Source organism: Cetorhinus maximus, chromosome 9 (assembly GCF_964194155.1).
Source record: "Cetorhinus maximus chromosome 9, sCetMax3.hap1.1, whole genome shotgun sequence".
Taxonomy (NCBI): domain Eukaryota; kingdom Metazoa; phylum Chordata; class Chondrichthyes; order Lamniformes; family Cetorhinidae; genus Cetorhinus; species Cetorhinus maximus.
This window is the reverse complement of record NC_135887.1, coordinates 104,291,877-104,315,290: the sequence shown is the minus strand read 5'-3', so window position 1 is coordinate 104,315,290 and position 23,414 is coordinate 104,291,877. Positions and strand designations below refer to the sequence as shown.

Genomic DNA, 23,414 nt, shown 5'->3' with positions numbered 1-23,414 from the left:
TATTTCAATAGACTCAATAAAATATTCTTGATATTATCGGTAATTTTCAACTTCAAAACACTTGAAATGTCAAAAATATTTCATGCAAGATTGGCTATCATTGACTTCTGAAAAGTTTAAAGTTTACATAAGAATTTATGTACAAGTCCCATGAGAATGCTATGTAAAGTGTTCATATATACAGGTATGACTGATCAAATCCAATGTGTTACTGCTAAGTCAGTAAACAAAAATAAAAACTCAGTGGCAGAAATTTATCGCACCATAGACTGATTATTTTGCACTTGTGTCTGATGATCATCATTGTTTGTAAATTTTATGGATCCTTCATTTTCTAGCTGTTCCTTTATTTCAGTCCCCGAGATGTGTTGTTCTTCCTTTGATCCACTGTTAGTAGCAGTATTTTCAGTACCTTCATCTTAAAAAAAAGCACAAATTCTTCCAGTTTATTCTTTCAGTGTTTCATCTTGTTTATAGAAGTGTTATTTTACATACCCAAGTTCTAAGTACTTTCTTCTTAGATGAGCACATAACCTCAACTTTTATATCTTAAACTTTGATCTTAAACACAAGAGCAATGCATATATGGATACTAAGATAATAAAACAATTACTGAAATTCAAATCCAATTCATGAAAAGAATATTTTAAACTATTTTTATGCTTTGTAATTTTTTTTCTGATCATAAGCCTTTAATGTAAAAAATATAATTTTATTGTATTATTTTATTGCAAGAAAGTGACTGGGTGAATCCAAATTGTGAAAAACTCTACCAGGTCTCAGCCAAGCTTCAAAATTCAGTATTTCACAATAGTGGCATAAATCCCTTTAAGAGGAGAGAAAATAACAATATCCATCACGCTATGCCAACATGCTGCTAGCTAATCATGAACAAGCAGATCCCATCAGTATTAAGCCATGAGTGAAAATTATTGTCGAAGGAGGAAAACTCAATGATCACAACCATAGAATTTTTCACTGACATACCTTGTCCTTTGGCACGGGGTGATTCTGCAACAGACTGCAAACTGCTTTCTCCCAAATCTATATTTTGAACAGATCTAAGCATATGTCGTCCGCAGCTGTAACAAATTAATTTTACAAAGCAAACATAAGAAACAATTATGAATCGAATTTATTTGCCAATAATCCAGAATGACCAAGTTTCCTTCTTCATATATCTTCATTCTGCATTAAATTCCAAAATTAACAAAACTGGTTGAACTCTCCTGTTTGTAAAAGCATGATTTTCCATATTAAAAAAAACCTGGACTGGAAAACCAAGCCAAATCCAATAGGCCTAGCTGCACAAAACTACTCTGCATCACTTTATAACTAACTAGTCTTAGGAAACAGCACTCATTGATGCTTTAAGAGAAAACAACTTGTATTTCAGGTCTGTAGGAAAATCACATCAGTGACTGGGAGATAGATCTAGAAAAACAAAAAGCACTTTTTGATTGCTCTAGATTGCTCATGGTTGCGGAAGTAATATAATCCAGGTTTTCCTGCACATTGGAAATGTCACATTCTGAAACTGCGCAATAAAACTGAAGGTTTTTCTTATTGTAGTAATTATCAAGTTTTATATCACAATGGAATCTTTATTTTAGTTGACAAGTATGGAACATTTACAGATGATCTGGAAAGAAAAATACATATCATAAAGCATTTTTTAAAAATTACAACTCCCTTTAATATGGTAAGCAATTTAGAAGTAAAATCATGAATACCTACAATGTGCTGCACTGCAAGTACTTGTTTTACATTTTTGATTAGGTATATGTGAGAGGTTTTCAAAATACCACAGACTGGGATCATTTAAGCTACAACTCACACTTTGGAGATTTGGTATCCCTGTTCATTTTAACTACAACTAGAAGTTTCCAGCCAGCTTTGTTCGTGACATCGAGCAATCACATAACAGTACATTATTTTATAAACTTCCTTGTGAAACGTTAGAAGAACCTCATTCTTTTATAAAGGGGTTCGAATCCCACAATTAGCTTTCAATCAACACGTTCAGTAATGCATCATGTACCTGCTGCAGAGAACACTGCTTGACATTCTAAAAGATTGTTGAAAATCTGGAGAACTGAGCGTGTATCCAATTGGTTTATGGAGAGTCACCCTGGGTTTGGTCAGTATGTCAGCTGTATCAGGAAACTCTACCGGTGAGCGATTAAAACCCATCATTGCCCCAGGTCCGTGAATTGGGGAATTCACAGGACTGAGGCTAGGAGAAGTACCTGGAAGAAAAGAAAGATTTAACAGCTTAATCAAGGCCATATCATAGATATTTTTCTTTGAAACTTTTTAATTTGTGAGAATGAAGCTGTGTGTATTTTATTCTAAATTGTTTTCTCATCTCTTTTATCTGTTGTATTTGTCAATTGTAGTCAGGAGGGCGACCTGCTTCCAGCAATCCAACAACGCTCTTTTGAACTACCAATTAAAAGCGACGAATATGCAGCAAGATGACCTGTTCTTCAACAATTTCCCCCTCCTTCCCCTGAAGCACTGTGTGGCCTCCAGTTGTTACTTATACACAACTGAAATTAATCTCAGCAGCATGGGAGATTGCAGATGTAAATCCACATTTCAACACTGTGTGGCAGCATGCACCGCTGCTTCAAAGTACAGCTCAAATTAATGATTACTAAAAACTGCTGCAATCTTTTGTATTCGCCAACAGCCAAAACAGATGACAATTAGTGCTACAATATTAAGCAACAGCAGCAGGCTGTGTCATTAGTTATGGTGAGGATACAGTTACTGTGGTGGCTTAGGTATCAACAACAAAGGTAGAATATGGAATGAGGTTCTGCTGAGGGAATTTGAGAAGCTAAGGTCCAAATTGAAAAGCAGAACCTCTAAGATAGTAATCTCTGAATTATTATCTGAGCCCCACGCAAATTAGAAAAGGTCAAATTGATCAGAGAGGATCAGTTGGCTCAAAGAGTGGTGCATGAAACGGGTTTCAATCCATGGCGCATTGACACCTACACTGGGGGAAGAAGGAGCTGTTCCAGTCCGAGTAAATGTTATTTTAAAGCCCTATCTATAGCCCCAGTAATAAAAAGGGTCAGGGGGGGAAAAGGGTTCAAGTGAGAGGAAATTTATATTTCTAAAGAAAAAAGTGAAGGCCACAGAGTAGTGCACTGATTTAGATGAAGTGTGTGACAGGAAGGGGCAAAATGTTTAATGCTAATAGTGCATCAGTGAATAAGATCAAATCAGGGAGTAATGGTCACAAGTTAAAATGAATTTATCTGAATGAATGAAGCATTTGTAACAAGAGAACAAATTAATAGCACAAATAGAGATAAATGAGTTTGACCGAATAGCCATTACAGAAACATGCAGAAGAATTTTTGGGTCGGTGAGTGGGGGTGGGGCCCGCTCGTCGATACGTAAAATGACACGCGGTAATGTCAGGCGGGCGTCCCGACATCACCACGCATCATTTAGATTTTCAGTTCAGCGGACGCGCACCTGACTCGGCTGCATGCCCGCTGAACTGTCAAAGGCCTATTAAGGCCATTTAAATAGTCATTAAAACAATTAACAGGACTGCCTGGCCAACCTTAAGGTTGGGGGGCAGGCGAAGAGCCCAAGCGGCCTTCTCATTTTTCATGGAACCTCATCCACGGACGGGGTGAGGTTTCATGAAGGTTTCATTAATAAAATTTTTCATCAAAATTCATGAACATGTCCCAGCTCATGTGACACTGTCACATGAGGGGACATGTCTTAAAATATTTCCTTTTCTTTATTTAAATTTTTAAACCTTTAACTAATCTCTCTGAGGCACCTCTCAGGGATATTTCTGCGCTCTTTCACACACATGCCCTGACTCAGGGAATCCCCCCTGCCCGCTCAGCGCTTCTGGGCGTGCATCATGCTGGGCGGGCCTTAATTGGCCCGCCCATGTAAAATGGCGGCGTGGCCCCGATTGTGGCTGCGCCTGCCCCTGCACAACCCCCCCCAAACGGGGAAATTTCTGTCCACAGTTGCATGGTGACCAAGGGTGGGGACTAAATATTCCTAGAAAAACAAAATGGATGAGGAGTGGGGGTAGCCCTAATAATAAAGGATGTTGTAAAGGCAGTAGTGAGGAGTGATCATGGTTCAGAAGAGCAGCAAGTAGAATCAACATGGGTGGAGATAAGAAAGACAGATCAGACAACCCTAATGGGAGTAGTTTATAGGCCTCCTAACAGTATTTATGCTATTGGACAGATTATAAACCAAGATATTATAGAAGCTTGTAACAAAGGCAATGCAATAATCATAAGGAACTTCAATATTCATATAAATTGGACAACACTAATCAGCAAAAGTAGAATGCACAGGTTGGCTGGGAAGGTTGGCTAAGATAAATTGGAAAATTAGATAAAAGGTACAATGGCAAATCAGCAATGGTAAACATTTAAGAAAATATTTCTTAATTCTCAACAATATACATTCCACTGAGAAATAAACACTTCACTGGAAAAGAGATCCATCTGTAGTTAACTAAATAGATTAAGGATAGAATTAGAGGCTGGTGGGGGAGAAATTATAATGAGGAATAAGGAAATCGCAAAGACATTAAATAAATATTTTGTGACCGTCTTCAGAATAGAAGGCACAAAAATCATACTAGAAATAATAGGGAACCAAGTGAATAATATTAATTGTTTTGAGCTTCTCACTCCTATTACTGAAGACTAGAGTTAGTTGCCCCCCTAGCCAAGCTGTTGCAGTACAGCTACAACACTGGCATCTACCCAAAAATATGGAAAATTGCCCAGCTATGTCCTGTCCACTAAAAGCAGGACAAATCCCACTTGGCCAACTACCGCCCTAGCAGTCTACTCTCGATCATCAGCAAAGTGATGGAAGATACCGTCACAAGTGCTACCAAGCAGCACTTACACAGAAATAACATGCTCACATACGCTCAGTTTGGATTATGCCAGGGACATTGAGCTCCTGACCTCTTTACAGCCTTGGTACAAACATGGACGAAAGAACTGAATTCCAGAGGTGAAGTGAGAGTGAAAGACCTTGACATGAAGGCAGCATGTGGCCGAGCATGGCATCAAGGAGCCTTAGCAAAATTGAAGTCAATGAGAATCAGGGGGAAACCCATCACTGGTTGGAGTCATACCAAGCACAAAGGAACAAGTCCTAAGCCCAACATCATCAACTGCTTCATCAATGACTTTCTCTCCATAAGGTCAGAAGTGGGAATGTTCGCTGATGATTGCATAATAGTTGGTACCATTTGCGGCTCCTCAAATAATGAAGCAGTCTGTTTCCATATGCAACACCTGGACAACATTCTGGCTTGAGCTGATAAGTGGCAAGTAACATTGCCGTTACTCAAATGCCAGGCAATCTCCATCTCCAACAAGAGAGAATCGTAACCATCTCCCCTTGACAGTCAGTGACATTACCATTGCTGAAACTCCTAACATCAACATCCTGGTGGGGGGTTACCATTGAGCAGAAACTAAATTGGACCAGCCATATAAATACTGTGGCTACCAGGGCAGGTCAGAGGCTGGGAATTCTGCAGAGAGTAACTCACCTCCTGACTCCCCAAAGCCTGTACACCATCTACAAGGCACAAGTCAGGAGTGTGGTGAAATACTCTCCACCTGCTTGGACAAGTACGGCTCCAACAACACTCAAGAAGCTTGACACCATACAGGACAAAGCAGTCCGCTTGACTGTCACCCAATCCACCACTTCAAACATTCATTCCCTCCACCACTGATACACAGTGGCAGCAGTGTGTACCATATAGAAGATGCACTGCAGCAACTCATCGAGGCTCCTTTAACAGCACCTTGCAAACTCACGACCTTGACCACCTAGAAGGAAAAGGCAGCAGATGCATGGAAACACCACCACTGCAAGCTTCCCTCCAAGGTACACACCATCCTGGCTTGGAACTATGTTGCCATTTGTTCACTATAATCAGACCATACCTGGAGTACTATGTCAGTTCTGGTCATCATTTTTGAGGAAAGATGTAGTTGTCATCGAGTGGGTACAACCAAACTTCACTAGATTGATTCCTGGGAGAGGGTTATCCAATAAGGAGAGTTGAATATAATGGGCTTATACCTTCTGGAGTTCAGAAGAATGATGGGCAATCTCACAAGATACAACGTTCTGAGAAGGCTTTACAGGGTAGATGCTGAAAGAATGTAGTCCCTGGCTGGTAAGGATAGAACAAGGGGTCTTTGTGTCAGGATAAGATGATGTCATTTTGGATTGAGGGCAATCCCTTTACTCAGGCAGTTGGGTATCTTTGGAATTCATTACCGCAAAGGGCTGTGTATGGTCAGTTGCTGAGTATATTCAAGGTCAAGATTGATAGATTCATGGACTCTAAGCGAATCAAGGGATATGTGGATCAGATGCAAAGTGGAATTGATGTCATGTTCTTATTAAATGGCAGAGCAGGCTCAAGGGGCTGAACAGACTACTCCTGCTCCTATTTCACACTTCATGAAAGTTTTATTTGTACTCAAATAAAGGGAGATGCTTGCCTTTCAACAATTACTTCATTTAACAAATGACACCTGTGTTTTTAAATATGTATGTACAGTTAGCTTCTGGTAAGCTCCATTTTCAAAGATTAGCAAAACAAAAAACAATAACATTTGTGGGACAACTTGATGAGAGGAATTTTTGCATTTAGAAAGTTAATTTTTCCCCATGTCATTTTTATGTTTATCAAGCATACTAAGCAATGCATCTGTTTTTCAATATGAAATAGTGCTGTAATCTCTTAGGTCAGACTAAATTGTTTGATATTTCATTCAAGAATTGGGCTGATTGTTGAATGCTAAATAACATATTTAATTAGAAAAATATTTGTGGCTAAACTAAGGGGTAATTGTACAGGGCACAGATGGTTTACAAACTGGGTGCAATATGCTCTGACAACAATTGTATTCAATAGAATACTCAAGCTAATGAGAACAAGAATGTAAAATTTTGAGAAGTTACTGAGGGGGCACATCAGTGCTTATAACCGTATAAATAAAGTACACTTCTTTGTCTGTCAAAATATTACAGGATTATTATAAGACCTACATCATGAAATTCAGTTAGGCACTAGAGCCAGGGACAGAGCACAAGAATGAGAGACAAAATGAGAGCAACTGTGGCACAGTCAGCATGACAGAGCAAGTGACACACAGGCTAAGGAATAAAATACATGTCCAGACTTTTTTTTGGCGGATACTATTCTGCATGATTCTTTAAGCACAAAACAAAATTCTCAGCTTTGTAGAAATCTGAAATATAACACAAATTCATATATCAGAACCTAGATGAAAGCGAAGCTTAACATTGAAAAGCTGGGAATATGGGAAACTCAGTGACCCTGCAAGTAAAGCACATGTTTGGATCAAAGTCCAGTCCAGATCCATAGGATAAAGGTTTTCTTTCCCCTGCTGACCATAATGATTACATGTCAAATGCAGTTCACAACCCTCCTCATAACAGAAGACTATCCCTAAATTTAATGTTCTCACTCACAAGGGCCACTGATAAACGGTACTGGGAATGGAAAATGTCACACTGCATCTGCAGTAGCATTCTAAGATTAAGGACAAGACAGATTGTCGGGATAGAAGAGGGAGCAATGTGTGGTCCTGTCACTTATGCACTACCTGGCCTGGGGCTACTTGAAGCAGAAAGATGTACTTGAAATGAGAAAGTTTATAATTCCCAGTGGTAATATCCTTCACCTTAATAAATTAAAAAAAAACAAATTCAAGTAGGAACCACATTCAAAGTATTCATTTACATTTCTTCAAATAAGTGTGTATTTGTCTTAACCAGAGACACAAAATATTCAGGGTTCTGTGCTGTTGAAGAAGACAGTATCATTTAAGAGAAGCCTGTAACCAGAAAGCTAGAAAACGGAGAAAATAACATTGGGCCAGAGGAAGTATAAGAGGAGGCAGCAGGAATCAAAATTGGGCTGAAAAGATTTAAGATTAAAACTTAGAAAACCAGAAATAGCATTAGACAGAACATCAGAGCTAAATTTTCAACTATGGAGCCTTTGGAAACTAATCCAAGTTCAAAAGTTCCAGTCTTTGTTACATTCCCGCAATGCATCTTTTCTCCCCAAGCTACAATCGCTGTTCAAAGAGAAAATGAAAAACTGGCAGCCACTCCGTACAAAACAATGGAATGAATGGTAGAAATAATCAAACGGAAATTATTTGGTTAAGTAATTCAGGTACTCTCTCAAACCATGAGAGTGTAGCTCAAATGATTCATCATCTGAAATTTGGTAATTCTTTTTAGTTTTGACTCAGTCATAACTTGACTCTTTAGATTAATGCAGTAATGCAGGTCAGTAATGTCGCAATGCTTTCTTTTGGACAGGATGATATGTACACTCATCTTGGTTTCATGCTAACATATTGAAGATGCAGACCTTGTATTAGAAGATCATTTCTCAACTTCTCATTTTGATTTTGTTAATTAGAAAGCAAATTTTTAATCAACAATTGCTGTCCTGTTAGCTGCATCAGTTTCACCAAGAGCAAATCTCATGAATCTTAGGAATAAAATTTGTTACCTGCTCGTCTGGGTCCATGATGCGATGTCAAAGATAAAGACGCAGATCGAGATTTTGGAATTGTCAACAGGTTTGAACTGGAAGGTCCATTCACCTGTGAACCTATAGTTAAAGTACTTGAAAACAGAAGACCAAAAAACAAGTCAGTAAAAAAAGTGTGCTCAAAGTATCCTAATATAATACATCAATGAAAAGTTGTGTATCCCACCATACAAAAATATACAGCGTAATTAGAAACATATAATATATTAAGGTAAATTATTTTCAATGGTTAACCTCCATCATTTAAATTTCCACAGCTTTATTTCTGTGTTTCGGCCAAAAAAAGAAAATCTACGAAGCCTTTTACTTCAACAAAAATTGAAACTTGTTATAAAGAAAGGCATACATTTAAAAAGCATCTTTCATAACCTCAGGACCAAAGCATTTTATAGCCAATGAAGAACTTTTGAAGTATAGTCACTATAATGTAGGGAAATGGAACAGATTATTTTGCAAAGAAAGGTCGAAAAAATAGAAATGAGATGAGATTACAACCAAAAAATCTGTTTTGGTAATGTGAGTCGAAGGATAAATATTAGCCAGGACACCTCTGCTTTTCTTCAAATTGTGCCATGGGATCTTCTGATTAAGGTAAGTATCGGAGTTCATTACAAAAGTTTAAGCCACCTTTCATCCCGGACGATTGTATTCCTGGAATTGGTTCAAGAATTATGTTCTGTTGTGTATTGATCAACAGTGTGCACAGTTCTCATTGTAATCTGCTTTACGTGTTCAGATTCTGTACAGGTGTATGGAGCCATTTGCTCAGTCACCCAGCATCCATCCACGAAGGTGTTCAAGCGACCTAAAAGCTGAGGCACCTGGGACTGTCTCAGGATGAATGAGTCACAACCACTTTCTGAGAAACTTGCACACACCTATCAGATCCTTTTGTGCACACTACTTGTATATTCAGCAATTTGAAACCCTTCCTATGGGCCAAGGCTCCTGGCTGCTCTAAAGAAGCCTTGATGTCCACAAGTTTGCAGTCGATTACGCCCTGTAGCTGGATGAATCCTGCAATGGCCCCAAATCTAACTGCTCTCTCAGCCTGATTGGCCTGATGTATGCAGAACCCATGCAATGGTCTTCCCTCTGGTACAAGGCATCCATTATCAACTTGATGCAGCATGGGCCGCTGACTGTGAGATCCCAAAGATGTCTCCAGAGGATCCCTGGGATGATCCTGAGATGTAAATATTGAGGGCCATGGTGACCTTCAGTGCCACAAGTAATGGGTGGCCACCACATCCCATTGGCCTCAAATCCTTCTCCAGCATTGCACAAAGCTCTGACACCAACTTCCTGGACATACCCAGTCTTTGTTTACACTGATGTTCTGACATTTCCATGAAGCTGAGTCTTTGTCAGTAAACTCTATCAGCTGGGTATTACCTTCTGTGACCATGGGCCCACAATTGTGGCCTTCTGTGCCCTTTTCATCCACATCCCTTTTCACCCTCATGAGTCTCGGGCTCCTCTGGGTGTTGCATGGTTATCGGCCTGAAATGTTAACTCTGTTTCTCTCTCCACAGATGCTACCAGACTTGCTGAGTATTTCCAGCATTTTTTGGTTTGCTATGAATTCATTCCTAATTGCTGTAATGCATCACTACATCTGTAACAATATGTTAAGAAATTATTTTACCAGGGATTAGAAATAATTGCTGGGCCTCTAAGAGCCCTCACCCAATTTCTGAATTTTATGCATCAGGAATTTCTAGTGCTAGAAATTTATGCTTCTAGGTAAAGATTTCATTAAGTATAAGGTAGGAACTTCAGGTACTGTCACAAAAATCAGATGTCATTTTTCTCTCCATTAAATGTGAGAGATTTTTCGTGACTTTTATCAGCATTTTCCAACGCTTTGGAAAGATCAGTTTTACAATCTAAATGGAAAACATTTGGATCTGAACACTTATTCAACTGGCCCACCAAACACTACAAGATAGCTGCAACATTATTTCTACCTGATTCGGTTGGGCTTGCATATTGGATAATATTGTATTCAATGCATTCCCAAAATGTATCCTCTATTTATTCCTTTGTAGAAAAGACCAAAAAAAGACATTATATCATCTGAACATTGATTTTTCAAAATCATTAAGTATTTAATCTATAATGAATTGTTTTAGATTGGAGATTTCAGTTCACAGAAATATTTTCTGACGTGGAACTAGCATGTCACTATATTTATAGTTTACTCTAAAAGATAGGTATATAAAGTATAAAATAAATTCAAAAATGGTTTAATCCCACTGTCAAGTGGAGTAAATATAATTAGCAATTCCAGCTCAAAAGAATAAAAAAGCTCATCTTTTCCCCCCATTTTTTAAAAAAAAAATTCCTTTACTGTAAATATTGCAATAATAGCCTAGACAGGAGATGCAGTAATAGTTACAGGACTGCGCAGATTCAAAATGACTCATGGAATGAAACATCTGAAATTTCAATTGATGTCCCCTACCTCCAATGATTGCATTTTCAGGCAACCGCCTTTAATAGAGAAGATAGACTATCAAGACCATGAATTGCTGAACCATTATGATAAAATGGACATCCAGCAGGACACACTCTTATGAGGGTACAGCACAGCCTCATCTGGCACCATTCCCCCACCTTCTCCCTATAACCTTGCACATTCTTCCTTTTCAGAGAACAGTCTAATTCCCTTTTGCCATTTCTTTACACTTTTCCACCCTGATTATTTTTAAACACAATTCAAGAATAATTAGTAATGTTTGATAAATTATTCCCAGAACGACTTCCATCTTGTTCTTAAGCTCTCATCAGTGCTGGCTGACATGAGATACCTGCAATTCCTGCTGAAAGGGGTCTAAATCTCACTCTCACTTTTCTCACAATCATACAGCACAGGAGGCAGCTACACCACCCATTATGCCTATTCCAGCTCTCAAGGAGCTACCCAATTAGCCTCACTACCCTGTTCTTTCCCCATTGTCCTGATAATGTTTTCTTTTCAATATCTATCCAATTCTTTTTGGAAAGTTGCTATTAAATCTATTTCCACCACCCTTTCAAGCAGCAGATTCCAGATCCCTCGTGCATAAATAAAAACCTCATCTCCCCTCCAGCTTTTATGCCAATAACCTTAAATATGTCTCTCTTGTCAATGGAAACAGTTTACCCTTATATATTCTATCAAAACCCTTCTAGTTTAGAAAGTCTCAATTGAATTTAACCTTACCTTTCTCTGCTTTAAGGTAAACAAACCCAGCTCTTCTAGTTTCTTTATATAACTGGAGTCCCACATCCCAGGCATGATTCTAGTAAATCATCTCCTGTGCCATTGACATTTTCCCTTAAGTGTGGTGTCCGGAACTGGACATAATGCTCCAGCTAAAGCTTAACCAATGATTTTATAAATCTGAGCATTTTTTTTTTGCTTTTATACTCTATGCCTCTATTTATAAAGTCCAGGATTCCACATGATTTTTTTAACAGCTTTATCACTTTGAGCTGCGTTTGTGAGTCCCTAGGTCGCTCTATTCATAAAGCCCCCTTAAAATTGCACCATTAAGTTTATACTGCTTCTCCTCAGTCTTTCTTCCGAATTGCATCAATTTTAAACGTCATTTGAACTTGATTACTCTTGGTAAGCAAGTTTCACTAGTCAATGGCAATTGTTGAGTTGAGGGGTGGAAGTAAAGAAAAAACACAAAACCATCTTGCTACATTCTATTGACCATGCCAACAGCCCAGAATTTTCTGGTCAGTGCCTCATTTATTACTTTTTTCCTTACTCTCAGATCAAATAACTTTACATCATGAGTTACTGGCAGAGCTAGCTGATAAAAGTGCAGAGAGGTCAGTGGGTTATTTGGGACATGGTGAGCAAAGGTTCCAACAGTCTATCTCCTTAACCAATTAGATTAAAGGATATAAGAAGAAACAGAGGAACAAGGAAGAAAGAAATAGGGTGAATTAGAGTCAAATCACAGAATTACCGACAGGGAAAGAAAGATTGGATTAAGAGAAAGCAAAAAATAGACAGAAAGAACCAGTAAGGAAATAAATTCAAGAATTTAAAATTTTTTAAAACTTTTAAGAACCATTTAGAACGTTGCAGAAATGAGACTTCACAGTTTCAACTGTTCCTGTTCTAGGATGGAGAGATTGAGTGGCATTGCAGGAATATAAATCCTGTCATTAAAAGAGTCCACGTATCATTAAGTACCAACCCTAACTTCCTGTGCAAATAGTGCAAGAGCAGCAATTTCTTTACACTCACGGGGAAGTTGACTGAAGTTTTCGAGTGGCTAATGGCGCTGGGGCGCAAACTGCCCAGCAATCTGAGTCGATTCACAACTCATGGCATATCGCTTCCCAGCCACCAATTTCTGAGTTCTTTGCATGATAATAACAGCATGCATATTAAATTCTCCATTATTTTCCAAATAAATTATGGCCCACAATAATTATGAAAATAAACCAATTCTTGGCACTAGAATTCTGGTATTTCACGAAATTCTTACTTTAAAATGCTTACACGAATTAAACCCAACAATTATGCTGCTTTTAAACTTGTAAAAATGTAATCTACCTCACTGACCCACTGTCTGGGTGGGATTTCATCCCGTTGCTACGATCCCATCTAAGAGGAGCAGGTTCCATTGTTGGCAAACCAGTGGCTGACGTGGTTGTTGTCCATGTTCCTGTATTTCTTCTAAGCTGTCCAGTTGGTAAACTTCTCCTCAAACGCTAAGTTCAGAAAAATAAATTATGTTAGCAAATAAATTGAACAAATGGACTTAGCTATCGACACCAATTTTATTAGAGCCATAGAAATATTACAGCATAGGAGGAGATGATTCAGCCCATTGAGTCCATGCTAGCTCTCTGTAACTCAACCCAAACAACCCCATTCCCGCTCTCTCTCTCTCTGTAGCCTTGTCAGCTGATTTCCTACAAGTGCCCATCCAATTTCCTTATGTCTCCACTTCATTCACCCTTTTCTGCAGCGAGTTCCTGGTCATTGCCACTTACTGCGTAAAATTGTTCTTCCTTAAATTCCCTTGCATCTCTTGCCAAAACCTTAAATCTGTGTCCCCTTGTCTTTGTAACATCAGCTAATGGGAACAGAGTTTCTTTGTCTAGCTTATCTAATCCTGTCACAATCTTGGGCACCTCGATCAAAACCTCCCCTCAACTCCTTTGCTCCGAGAACAACCCCAGCTTTTACAACCTAACCTTCTAGCTTAAATCCCTCATCCCTGGAACCATTCTAGTAAATCTCCTCGACACCCTTTCAAGAACCCTCACGTCATTCCTAAAGTGTGATGACCAGAACTGGACCCAATACTCTAGTTGTGACCTAACCAGGGCTTTAGAAAGGTTCAGCATAACTTGCCTGCTTTTGTTCTCTATACCTCTATTTATGAAGCCAACATCCCATATGCTAAAAACAAAAAACTACTGCGGATGCTGGAAATCCAAAACAAAAACAGAATTACCTGGAAAAACTCAGCAGGTCTGGCAGCATCGGTGGAGAAGAAAAGAGTCGACGTTTCGGGTCCACACAAGGTGGTGTGGACCCGAAACGTCGACTCTTTTCTTCCCCACCGATGCTGCCAGGCCTGCTGAGTTTTTCCAGGTAATTCTGTTTTTGTTTCCCATATGCTTTGTTAACTACTTTCGCAATATGCCCTGCCACCTTCAAAAATTTATGCACCTGATCCCCAGGTCCCTCTGCCCTGTAAACTCTTTGGAGTCATGCTATTTTGTCCATATTGCCACTCCCTATATCCCTTTTGCTAAAGTGCATTACCTCAAACTCCTGTGTTAAATTCCATCTGCAACCTGTCTGCCCACTCAGCTAGCCTATCTATGTCCTTTTATAGTTGTTTGGTATTATCCTCCCTGTCAGCCATTCCTCCAAGTTTGGTATCATGTGCAACTTTTGAAATTTTACTCCATAATCCAGTGTCCAAGTCATTCATATGTGGTCCTAGCACTGAGCCTTGGGGAACATCATTGTCTACCATACTCCAGTCTGAAAAATAATCATTTATCATGATTCGCTGTTTTCTGTCCTTAAGCCAATTTTTGATCCAAGCCAACACTGACCCTCCTATTCCAAGAGTTCAGTTTAGTTAACCAGCCTTTAATATGGCACTTTGTCAAAAGCTTTCCTGAAATCCACATGACAATACTCATTGCTTTCCCTTCATCAGTTTCTCTATTACTTCATTAAAAAAAAAACAATTAAATTAGTCAAGCAAGATCTGCCTTTTACAAATCCATGCTGGCTCTCCTAAATTATTTCAAGCCTGCTGATTATTTTCACTGATGGTTGTTTCTAAAACCTCACCCTTCACTGATGTTAAAATGACCAGCTGGTAGTTACTAGCAATGCCCTTAAGCCCTTTCTTGAATAAAAGTGTCACATTTTCCATTCTCCAATTCTCTGGCATCTCCCATGCGGCTGTATCAAGGGAAGATTCCAAGATTAAGGCAGGCCCTTCTTTATCTCCAAACCCACTTCCTTTAGCAACCTAGGATGCAAGCCATCTGGACCATCCTAAACATAGCCAGTTTTTCCAGTACATCCTACTTATCAATTTTAACCCCATCCATTACCTCTACCATCTCTCCTACCAAAATTTTGTCAGCATCCTCTTCTTTAGTAAACACCGATACAAAGGTAGTCATTAAGTATTCTTTGCTTGTTCTGTAAGCATATCGCACCCTCTTTAGCCCTAATATGCCCCACTCCACCTCTTACTGCCTCATTACTATTTACATGCTGGTAGATGATTTTTGGGTACCTTGTATGTTAGTGGCCATTCTATTCTCATTTTCTCTTTTGGACAATCTTATTTTCCTCTATACTTCCTCTCTCAATACTGTAGTGTATAGTTACACCATGGAACCGTAGGATGGAGCTTGCATGGTACTTCAATCATATACCATGAGGAAGTTGAGCCAAAAACCACCCACTTCTCAAGGAGAAAGGATAGGATAGGATAATAAGAGGCAGTTATTTCCAGGTGCCTGTCACCAATGGTGGATGGCCAATGGTGGATGGCCAAACATGCTCCATAAAGATGGATAACTTTTAAAAAGAAATGCGAACTTCCAGTGAATAGCTGAAAGGATGACACAAGATCTTATGTTTTAAGACTTTTACTATAACAAACTAAAAGAACTATTGACGAAAAACCACTTTAAGCTCCAAAACAGAATTCTCCTCATTTTAGATTTAGCATAACTGAAAATCCCACTTCACAATTACACTTTACACTGTCCCTTAAATAGACAATCAATTCTTCCGGAATCAGCCTAAAGTGATTCTTAGCTCCTGAGGGCTGACTTCCGTTCTTTCCCTTTCTCAGTCTGGTAACTTTCAACCCCAGAACTGACTTTCAGGGTGAGTGTTTTCCTGGAGATTCTTTCTCTAGTTCAGGCTAGGCGAATCTTCCAGCCTCATGTTAAATCTTCACAAATTTGGTCTTTTCAATCTGAGCATGAGCTCCCACCCACATTCCTGCGTGAACTTTAGAGTTTTGTTCCTACATGAACTTTTGGCCTTTAGCTGGTCTTTCTCCTGGATCCTGGTAGGCTGATCTTTTTCAAGGATATCTTAGAAACCCTTCTCCTCCCAAAGTCCATACCCATAGCAACAGGAATCATATGGGCCTTGCATCCAAGCTGAATCGCTAATTAGCTATCATATAGATTCCAACTCTATTCTTTCTTGGAATCAGGTAACCTGTCTAAAGTATAACCAACTAGAGCCTGACATTCTCGACTTGGAGGCTACCAGTCGATCCACTGTTAACACATATGCTTCTGCCATTGTTCACCAGCGTGGACGGCATGCACCTTCTTCCCTGTCTAACAACCTGGGCCCCTCTTTAATCTTTTAACAATCAAACCACCCAGGTTTAAAGTCAGCAGAGTTCAGGATAAGTCACATGACCCCTTTCATTCTACCCTGAATTAAAAATACAGTCCTAAAACTTAACTGTCTTATAAAACCTCATAATTGTAACAGATAACAGGGAAAACATTATTTAACAGGAATTCTCCTGTTTAAAAAATTACAAAATCTTACCTGTAAGAAAGAATTGAAATGTTCCATATCTCGATTATGGCATAAATCAGGATTAAAGAAATGATTTAAAATTAACAACCTTTCAGTTCACCTAGTCTACAACCCAATAAGGTTGAGGGGAAAAATTCAAATTCAAAAATAATAAAATTATGGAATAATTCCATACACTTGCTGCAAAGCAATTTTTGTAAGCAACATTACCACAAGTCTGAAACTTTTAGTAATGTCATTATTTTTGTGAATCTTGACTGAGCAATTTGAGGAATATTTGTCACAAAGAATTTAAAATTCCATGCAGTCATCACTCAATGCATGTTTGCTTCACGGCCAAGTTCCCTGCGCTCCGTCTCAGTAATACATTTAGCCTAAACTTCAAATAAGCACCACTACTACACCAGGATACATTTCCCACATCCTCAAATCAACTATGCTTATTGTCTCTCTCAATGAAAATGACAATTTAGTTCCAATTTTGTACACTTCAACCCACGTTTACGAAAAACCAAGGTTAAGGCTTCCAAAATTAGGAGCATCTCATTAAAAGAAAATATGCAAAACCATCTATTATTAGCCCATCCCTTCTTTTTTTTCAAAATAAAATAATTTTAAGTAAAAATTAGTGCTATGTTTATTAGAAACAATAAATTTTAAACCAAAGCTAAACAGGTTAGCTAAAGGAATACTGGAGATTACATTGGACAATTCCAGTAGTACAAAATAGGTTGATGGTGAATCAGTCGTCCGGTTTACACGGTGCCTAATTTCCATTTTGTTTGCCATGGGCTTCACCAGAGAAGAAAATCAGGCATGGTGTAGAGCAGGCTGTTGATTTGCTATCATCCTGCTTTATGCTACTGGCATTGGTCAATTTCACCCCAACAAGCATACAATGTAAATTGGCACAGCCCATTGACATGACATATACATGATAAAGATCTTCCAGGTACTGTACATACTTATGATCACAAATTAATTATTGTGTGGTGGGAATGGAATATTGCCTTTTTTTGAAGTTTTGGCCACAAATTTAATGGAAAACAAGAAATCTTTTATGTGCAATAAAAATGCTCCGATAACGGAGTGAAATTAGTCTTTACATGCTGCTGTGCTTGCCATTACTAACATTCTGCAATTTATCAACTGCCTTTTTATCATCTGCTCAACCGATAAATTAGAACTTGCTTAAAAATTGTACAACTCTTGCAATTGTTTGCCACCACAAACTCTTTGGAGACGAGTGCATATGAGCCGCTTCAAAGTACAGATGTGTATGTGACAACACGATTCAAATTAGCAGCAAAGCAACATTTTATATTCTGCTGCACTATCAGCACAATGATACAAACAACCAAATCCCTGCAGGTCATGTCAAATCTTTTGCAGTATAGTCATCTAACCTTTGGAAAAATTCTTTCCCCTTTATCCGATAAGTCCTCCATTTCTGAACAGGGGTAAGAATCAGAAAATGATGTAAGGGGATTCACTCTTGGCCTATGTGTATTAGAGAATGTGAGCTGGGATGCAATCAGGCTGCTGATGGTTCGCAGAGAAGAGGTGATATTTGAAGGGAGGGACGGGTCAGCAAGAAGGTCTGTAACCAGGCTCTGTGCCTCACCCATAACGGCGGGATCCACTCCATACCCACTAACAGAATTCTGCAACAAAACACAATGTTATGGCTTTGAAATATTCAAAATTATGCATTCAGACATGTTTACTTTCTCTATTTGCACTAGGTTTGCACAATTTCAATGTTATTGTCATGGCCATCCAAATCTGTTGAAAGAAACTCAAAAACTATTACAGCTAAAATAAAACATTTTATAATTATACTGACAAATATAGAAAACTGATTATTTATACAACAACTTATATTTTTATTGCACCTTTAACGTAATGCACCTTAGGATGTTTCATGATGTTAAAGATGCTATATAAGTTGTTCTGGTGAAATATCCCAAAGTGCTTCACAGGAGCATCATAAAACAAAGTAAACAATGAGCCACATAAGGAGTTATTCGGTCAAATGGCCAAAAGCTTGGTCAAAGAGGTAAGTTTTAACAAGTGTCTTAAAGGAGGAAAGGAAGAAAGAGTGACAGAAAGGTAAAGGGAAGGAGTTCCAGAGTTTGGGGCCCAGGTAACTGAAGGCACAGTCACAAATGGTGGTGTAATTATAATTGGGAATGCACAAGAAGCCAGAATTAGAGGCGAAGGGTTGTCGGGCTGGAGGAGATTACAGTGAGGTCAGGAGGTGAGCCCATGGAGGCATTTGAAAACAAGGATGAGAATTCTGAAGTCAAGGCATTGCTTGACCAGGAGCCGATGTAAAAAAAAATGTTTTAAAACTGGCATAATTCTCCAGCATAGTAAGTTAGACACCAGTTTTAAAAAAGTTTGTATTTTAATATTACTTTTAACAGCCAGTATAAATTAATCCATTACATCAGGCATCTTTCTAATACTGTGTGACACTTTGCATACTGTATCCTACAAAAAGCCAAGTATTTTGTTAAATTACACATTTGGTTCCTTAGGGAAACATTTGTTTTCTTTTTAATGTTGTCTTAATTTTCATGTGTTGAGCTGAAAAAAACTCATTAATCTTTTCTAGAATTTCTGAGGATTTATCATTTTACAACATTTTGTTTAAATCAGGCAAAAATCAGAAGTGACCACTTCGTTGATCTAAAAGTAAATTGAGATAATGGAGGTTGATTTTCCTTTGCCTCACGTGCACCACTCCCAAGCATTAGAGAGATTTGGGAGAGGCCATTATCACTAGTTCTCTCCCTCTCTTATTTATAGTTTATGAACATTCATTTGTACTCTATGAACATTCTTGGTACCAAAACAGCATGGGTGGGAAGCTCTGATCAGAAACAGACAGGGGCATTAAAATGACAGGCAAATTACACGGTCATGCTTTCGGTGTGAAGACTGCTCGTGGAATCTGACTGCCAGATGTAATGGTGCTGGTATTAAAATGCTGGAAATCAGCAGCAAGTAACTTCCTTAGTACCAAGTGAATTAAACTTTTGATATTCTTGGGCACACCACCTGTCACAGCAGAAATTTATAGAAAAAAATAATTTTCATTTATATATTGTATTTTATGTCCTCAGGAAGTTCCAAAGCGCTTCATACCTAATGAAGTGCTTTTGAAATAAAGCCACTGTTGTAACTTGAGGAAGCACAACAGCCAATTTATGCAAAGCAAGGTCCCACAAACAGCATTTAGATAAATGACTAAACAATTTGTATTAGTGGTGTTGATTAAGGAATAAAAATTGTCCAGGACAATGGGAGCACTCTCCTGCTCATCTTCAAAAGTGTCCTGGGATCTTTTGCATCTGCCTGAGAAGCCAGATGGATCTTTAATTTAACAGCTGATCTGAAAGACACTTCTGACAAGTGAACAAAGAAAAGCATATATTAAAAATGGATCCTAATCTGAATGTTACTTCATTCATTCCAATACAAGTTGTCATGGCACTACAAAAGTTAAAACATTTCCCAAATTACCCATTGTTATAGACTACTGAGACAAAATATAAACTGCATTACAATTATACCTTTGCACTCAGTTTGTCTGCAGAAAAGTTGGAAATGATTTCATATCTTACTTTGAACCAAAATATGTTGCAAGAAAATCAGATGAAATAGAAATCTACATTACACAATAACTAAATCAATAACTATATAATATAACCCTCTTTGCCAATTAAGCTTGTATTCTTTTGTCTTTTTGCCTTGGTATGCACCAATGTTGGTACTTTATAACAATATTTTGATGTAGATTTTTTTTCTATATAGGTCACTGTGACGAGTTACATGAAAGGAAGGAAAGACAACCAAAGCTCTACCATCCAGCTTTCCAAGCAGTAGCTGTTAATGCTTTGAAAATAAAATTTGATAAATCAATTTTAGGATTAATCAAATAGCTTGTCACCTCCTAACACAGAGTCAAGTCTAAACCATTGCTTTTTTGTAGAAACTGGAAAAGGTTTACATTTTATATTAAAAGTGTTTGGGTTTTAGAAAAACAACAGGTGTCATGGAAACATATGACCTCAGATCATTATTTCACCTTCCTCGGTTAGACAGTGATGCAAAAGTACTTGTTTTGTTCTCAATTCCAACCAAAATTCTTGAGTCTTGGGTGCCACAGGTAGCATAGTTATTATTATAGTGTGCTAGAAGTAGTGGAGTACCATGCTCCTGGTGCGATCAGCACACCATTAATATGCATTGCAAAGTAACTTAATATCCCTCATCACCACTGGATGAATACATATCAATGAGCACAGCAATGAGTTACTAGCTTCTAATACAAAGCTAGTAATCAACCAGCTTACTGACATTTAAGATGACAGCCAATTTACTAAAATGTATTGATGGAAGACTCAACTCCTTTTGTTCAAAAAAGTATTCCACTTCAATTTAATTTTGTGAAATATTACCACTATCTAAGAATATTGTTGAGAAACCAACTTCTGAGATCTATAAGAGCAGCATAAACCAACTCGTTCTCCAATTTTTCAGGGATAAAGCACACATGGGTCTCCATTTAGTGTGTGCTCACACCCACAACTGAGATTTTCTGCACCTGGAAGATCAATGCTGCAGACTCATGTTTTACCACTTGGGGGCATAAAGGACAGGGACTCCAAAGTGTTCCTCAGGTTAGGAGTCCCAAGGATATTTGTTCAAGAACAAAACACCAATAATTAATAAATATTACTTTTCTAGTAACATGATGGATCCCTCCACCACAGTGCTGTACACACTCTTGGTATGGCAAGATTTTTGAACAGACATCAAGTACATCATTACTTAATCCCCTACAACTAAGGATAAAAAAAATGAGTTTTACACAGAGGCTTGTTGGATGTGGCATGTCCTTCCAGAAATAATTGCAGAAGCGCAATTCAAAATAGCTTTCAAAACATAAGTGGATAAATAGTTCAAAAGAATCAACTTAAATACCATGAGGAAAGGGCAAAGGGCGAAACTAAGAGTCAAGAGGGAACTGGATTCTCAGAAGTTTTGTTTTCTACCTCGAAAACAAGTGTTTATCTGAACAGCTCATACAAAACTCTGCTGCCTATATCCTATCCTGCAGTAAGTCCCACTTGCCCATCATCCATATTCTCATTGACCTATAGTGGTTCCTGGTTCCCTAATATCTTAAATTTAAAATTTTCTTGTTTCACACCTCCCCGTCTCTACAATTCCCTCAAATACAATTTGGAATTATCCTCCTCCACTACTAATTCCTGGCCTGCCCCATGACAAATTCTGCAGTTCACAGACTTTTGAAAACCAAACCTTGGCATACACTGCTACCAAATTTAGTTGGATTTTTCCCCTCCCCTGGAAATATTCTGAATTAAGGGCTTTGACCCTGTAATAAAAGTTATTTAATTTTTTCAGTTAAAAAATGTCAGTTTCTAGAGCAAGATATAAAAGCAAATCTCCATGATAAAGCTCTGTGAAATGTATTTAGTTTTACAACCCACACTTAGCAGTCCAGACAGATACAATCCAAATGTGACTGATTTATGTACCACACAACTCGGGAATCATGATGTTCCAATGAGTATTTGATGCGCACCTGTCTGTATAACATTCAATCTGTTCTTAGAAGTACTTAACCTTTTTTTCTAAAAAAAAAACCAATCATTAAGTATTTGGCGAGCAGCCAATTCCATTCATTTACTACCTAGTGATAGGAAAGAATTCTAATTTTTGTTTCATGTGAAGCATACCAATTTTGTGCTTATGTCCTCTAATTCTGAAATCTAAATGTAAAATAGCTAGCTGCTATTCACATTATTTACACATTTAATGGTTTCAAAAATCTAAATCATGTTTATTTTTAATGTTCTTTTGAAACAGTACAGTTCGTATCTCTCCTGATAAATTGAAATTCCCAATTTATAGTACTTTTGATAACTCTCCAATTATCCAGGTGTTTTTGAAGGCAGGATGGCCAAAATTACATACCAAATTCTCATGTAGCTTCATTGAAGGGTTTTATGGAATTAACAAAGCTATATGCTTAATATTACATTGTTACAACTTATGATAAAATGGTCACAATGACCTGGGATTTTCAGTATTCAATAGTCACATCCTAAACTTTTTCCTTTTCCAGCTGGTCAAATAGAATCCTATTCCAGAGATTGACAATTTATTTTGCACTGCCTTAAGTCTGTTCATAATTAAAGCAAAATACATCTACTACTTCTTAGTCAATTCACTTAACTTGAAAAAGTTATCCAGCTCTGTAAATTATCTGGCCATATAACTTGGTATGATCAGCAAACAATGTGGCAAGTTATACCCTCCTTCATATTATTAAAACATGAAAAAGGGGGAGCCGCAAAAGAGGGACCCTTTGAAACTGTATTTGTCACTGCTCCCTCAATTAAGCATTTCCATTGATCATTATTCACTTCCTTTTGTTAAGCTGTGTAACTCACTTAGCTCATCATTTTCCTGCAATGTAGTTTTCTTTGCAAAGCCTCACAACTGAAACCTAACAGATAATCTTCATTTGATGATTGGGTTAATTTCTCAAAAAAATCCAATAAACTTCTGAGGTATGTTGATTACATTTTATGACCTCTCCACCATGAACAGTTTTGTGGTGGTAATAAGGTATTTGACCAATGGCAATGATTACTAAGG

At 38.0% G+C, this 23,414-nt stretch overlaps 1 protein-coding gene across 11 annotated transcripts in view; it reads right to left on the bottom strand.

The window, feature by feature from the left end:
- pde3b (phosphodiesterase 3B) overlaps positions 1-23,414 on the bottom strand; it is a 259,595-nt gene that overhangs the window by 28,631 nt on the left and 207,550 nt on the right. For 8 of the 11 annotated variants that reach the window (XM_078549237.1, XM_078549228.1, XM_078549229.1 and 5 more), the window contains 6 exons: positions 18,119-18,376; positions 13,209-13,366; positions 8,603-8,718; positions 2,042-2,249; positions 988-1,082; positions 264-418 (listed from right to left, as the gene is read on the bottom strand). In XM_078549237.1, coding sequence (XP_078405363.1) covers positions 264-418; positions 988-1,082; positions 2,042-2,249; positions 8,603-8,718; positions 13,209-13,366; positions 18,119-18,376 — 990 coding nt within the window. The remainder of the gene's footprint in view (positions 1-263; positions 419-987; positions 1,083-2,041; positions 2,250-8,602; positions 8,719-13,208; positions 13,367-18,118; positions 18,377-23,414) is intronic. The other 3 variants (XM_078549232.1, XM_078549238.1, XM_078549234.1) reach the window with 2 other exon arrangements.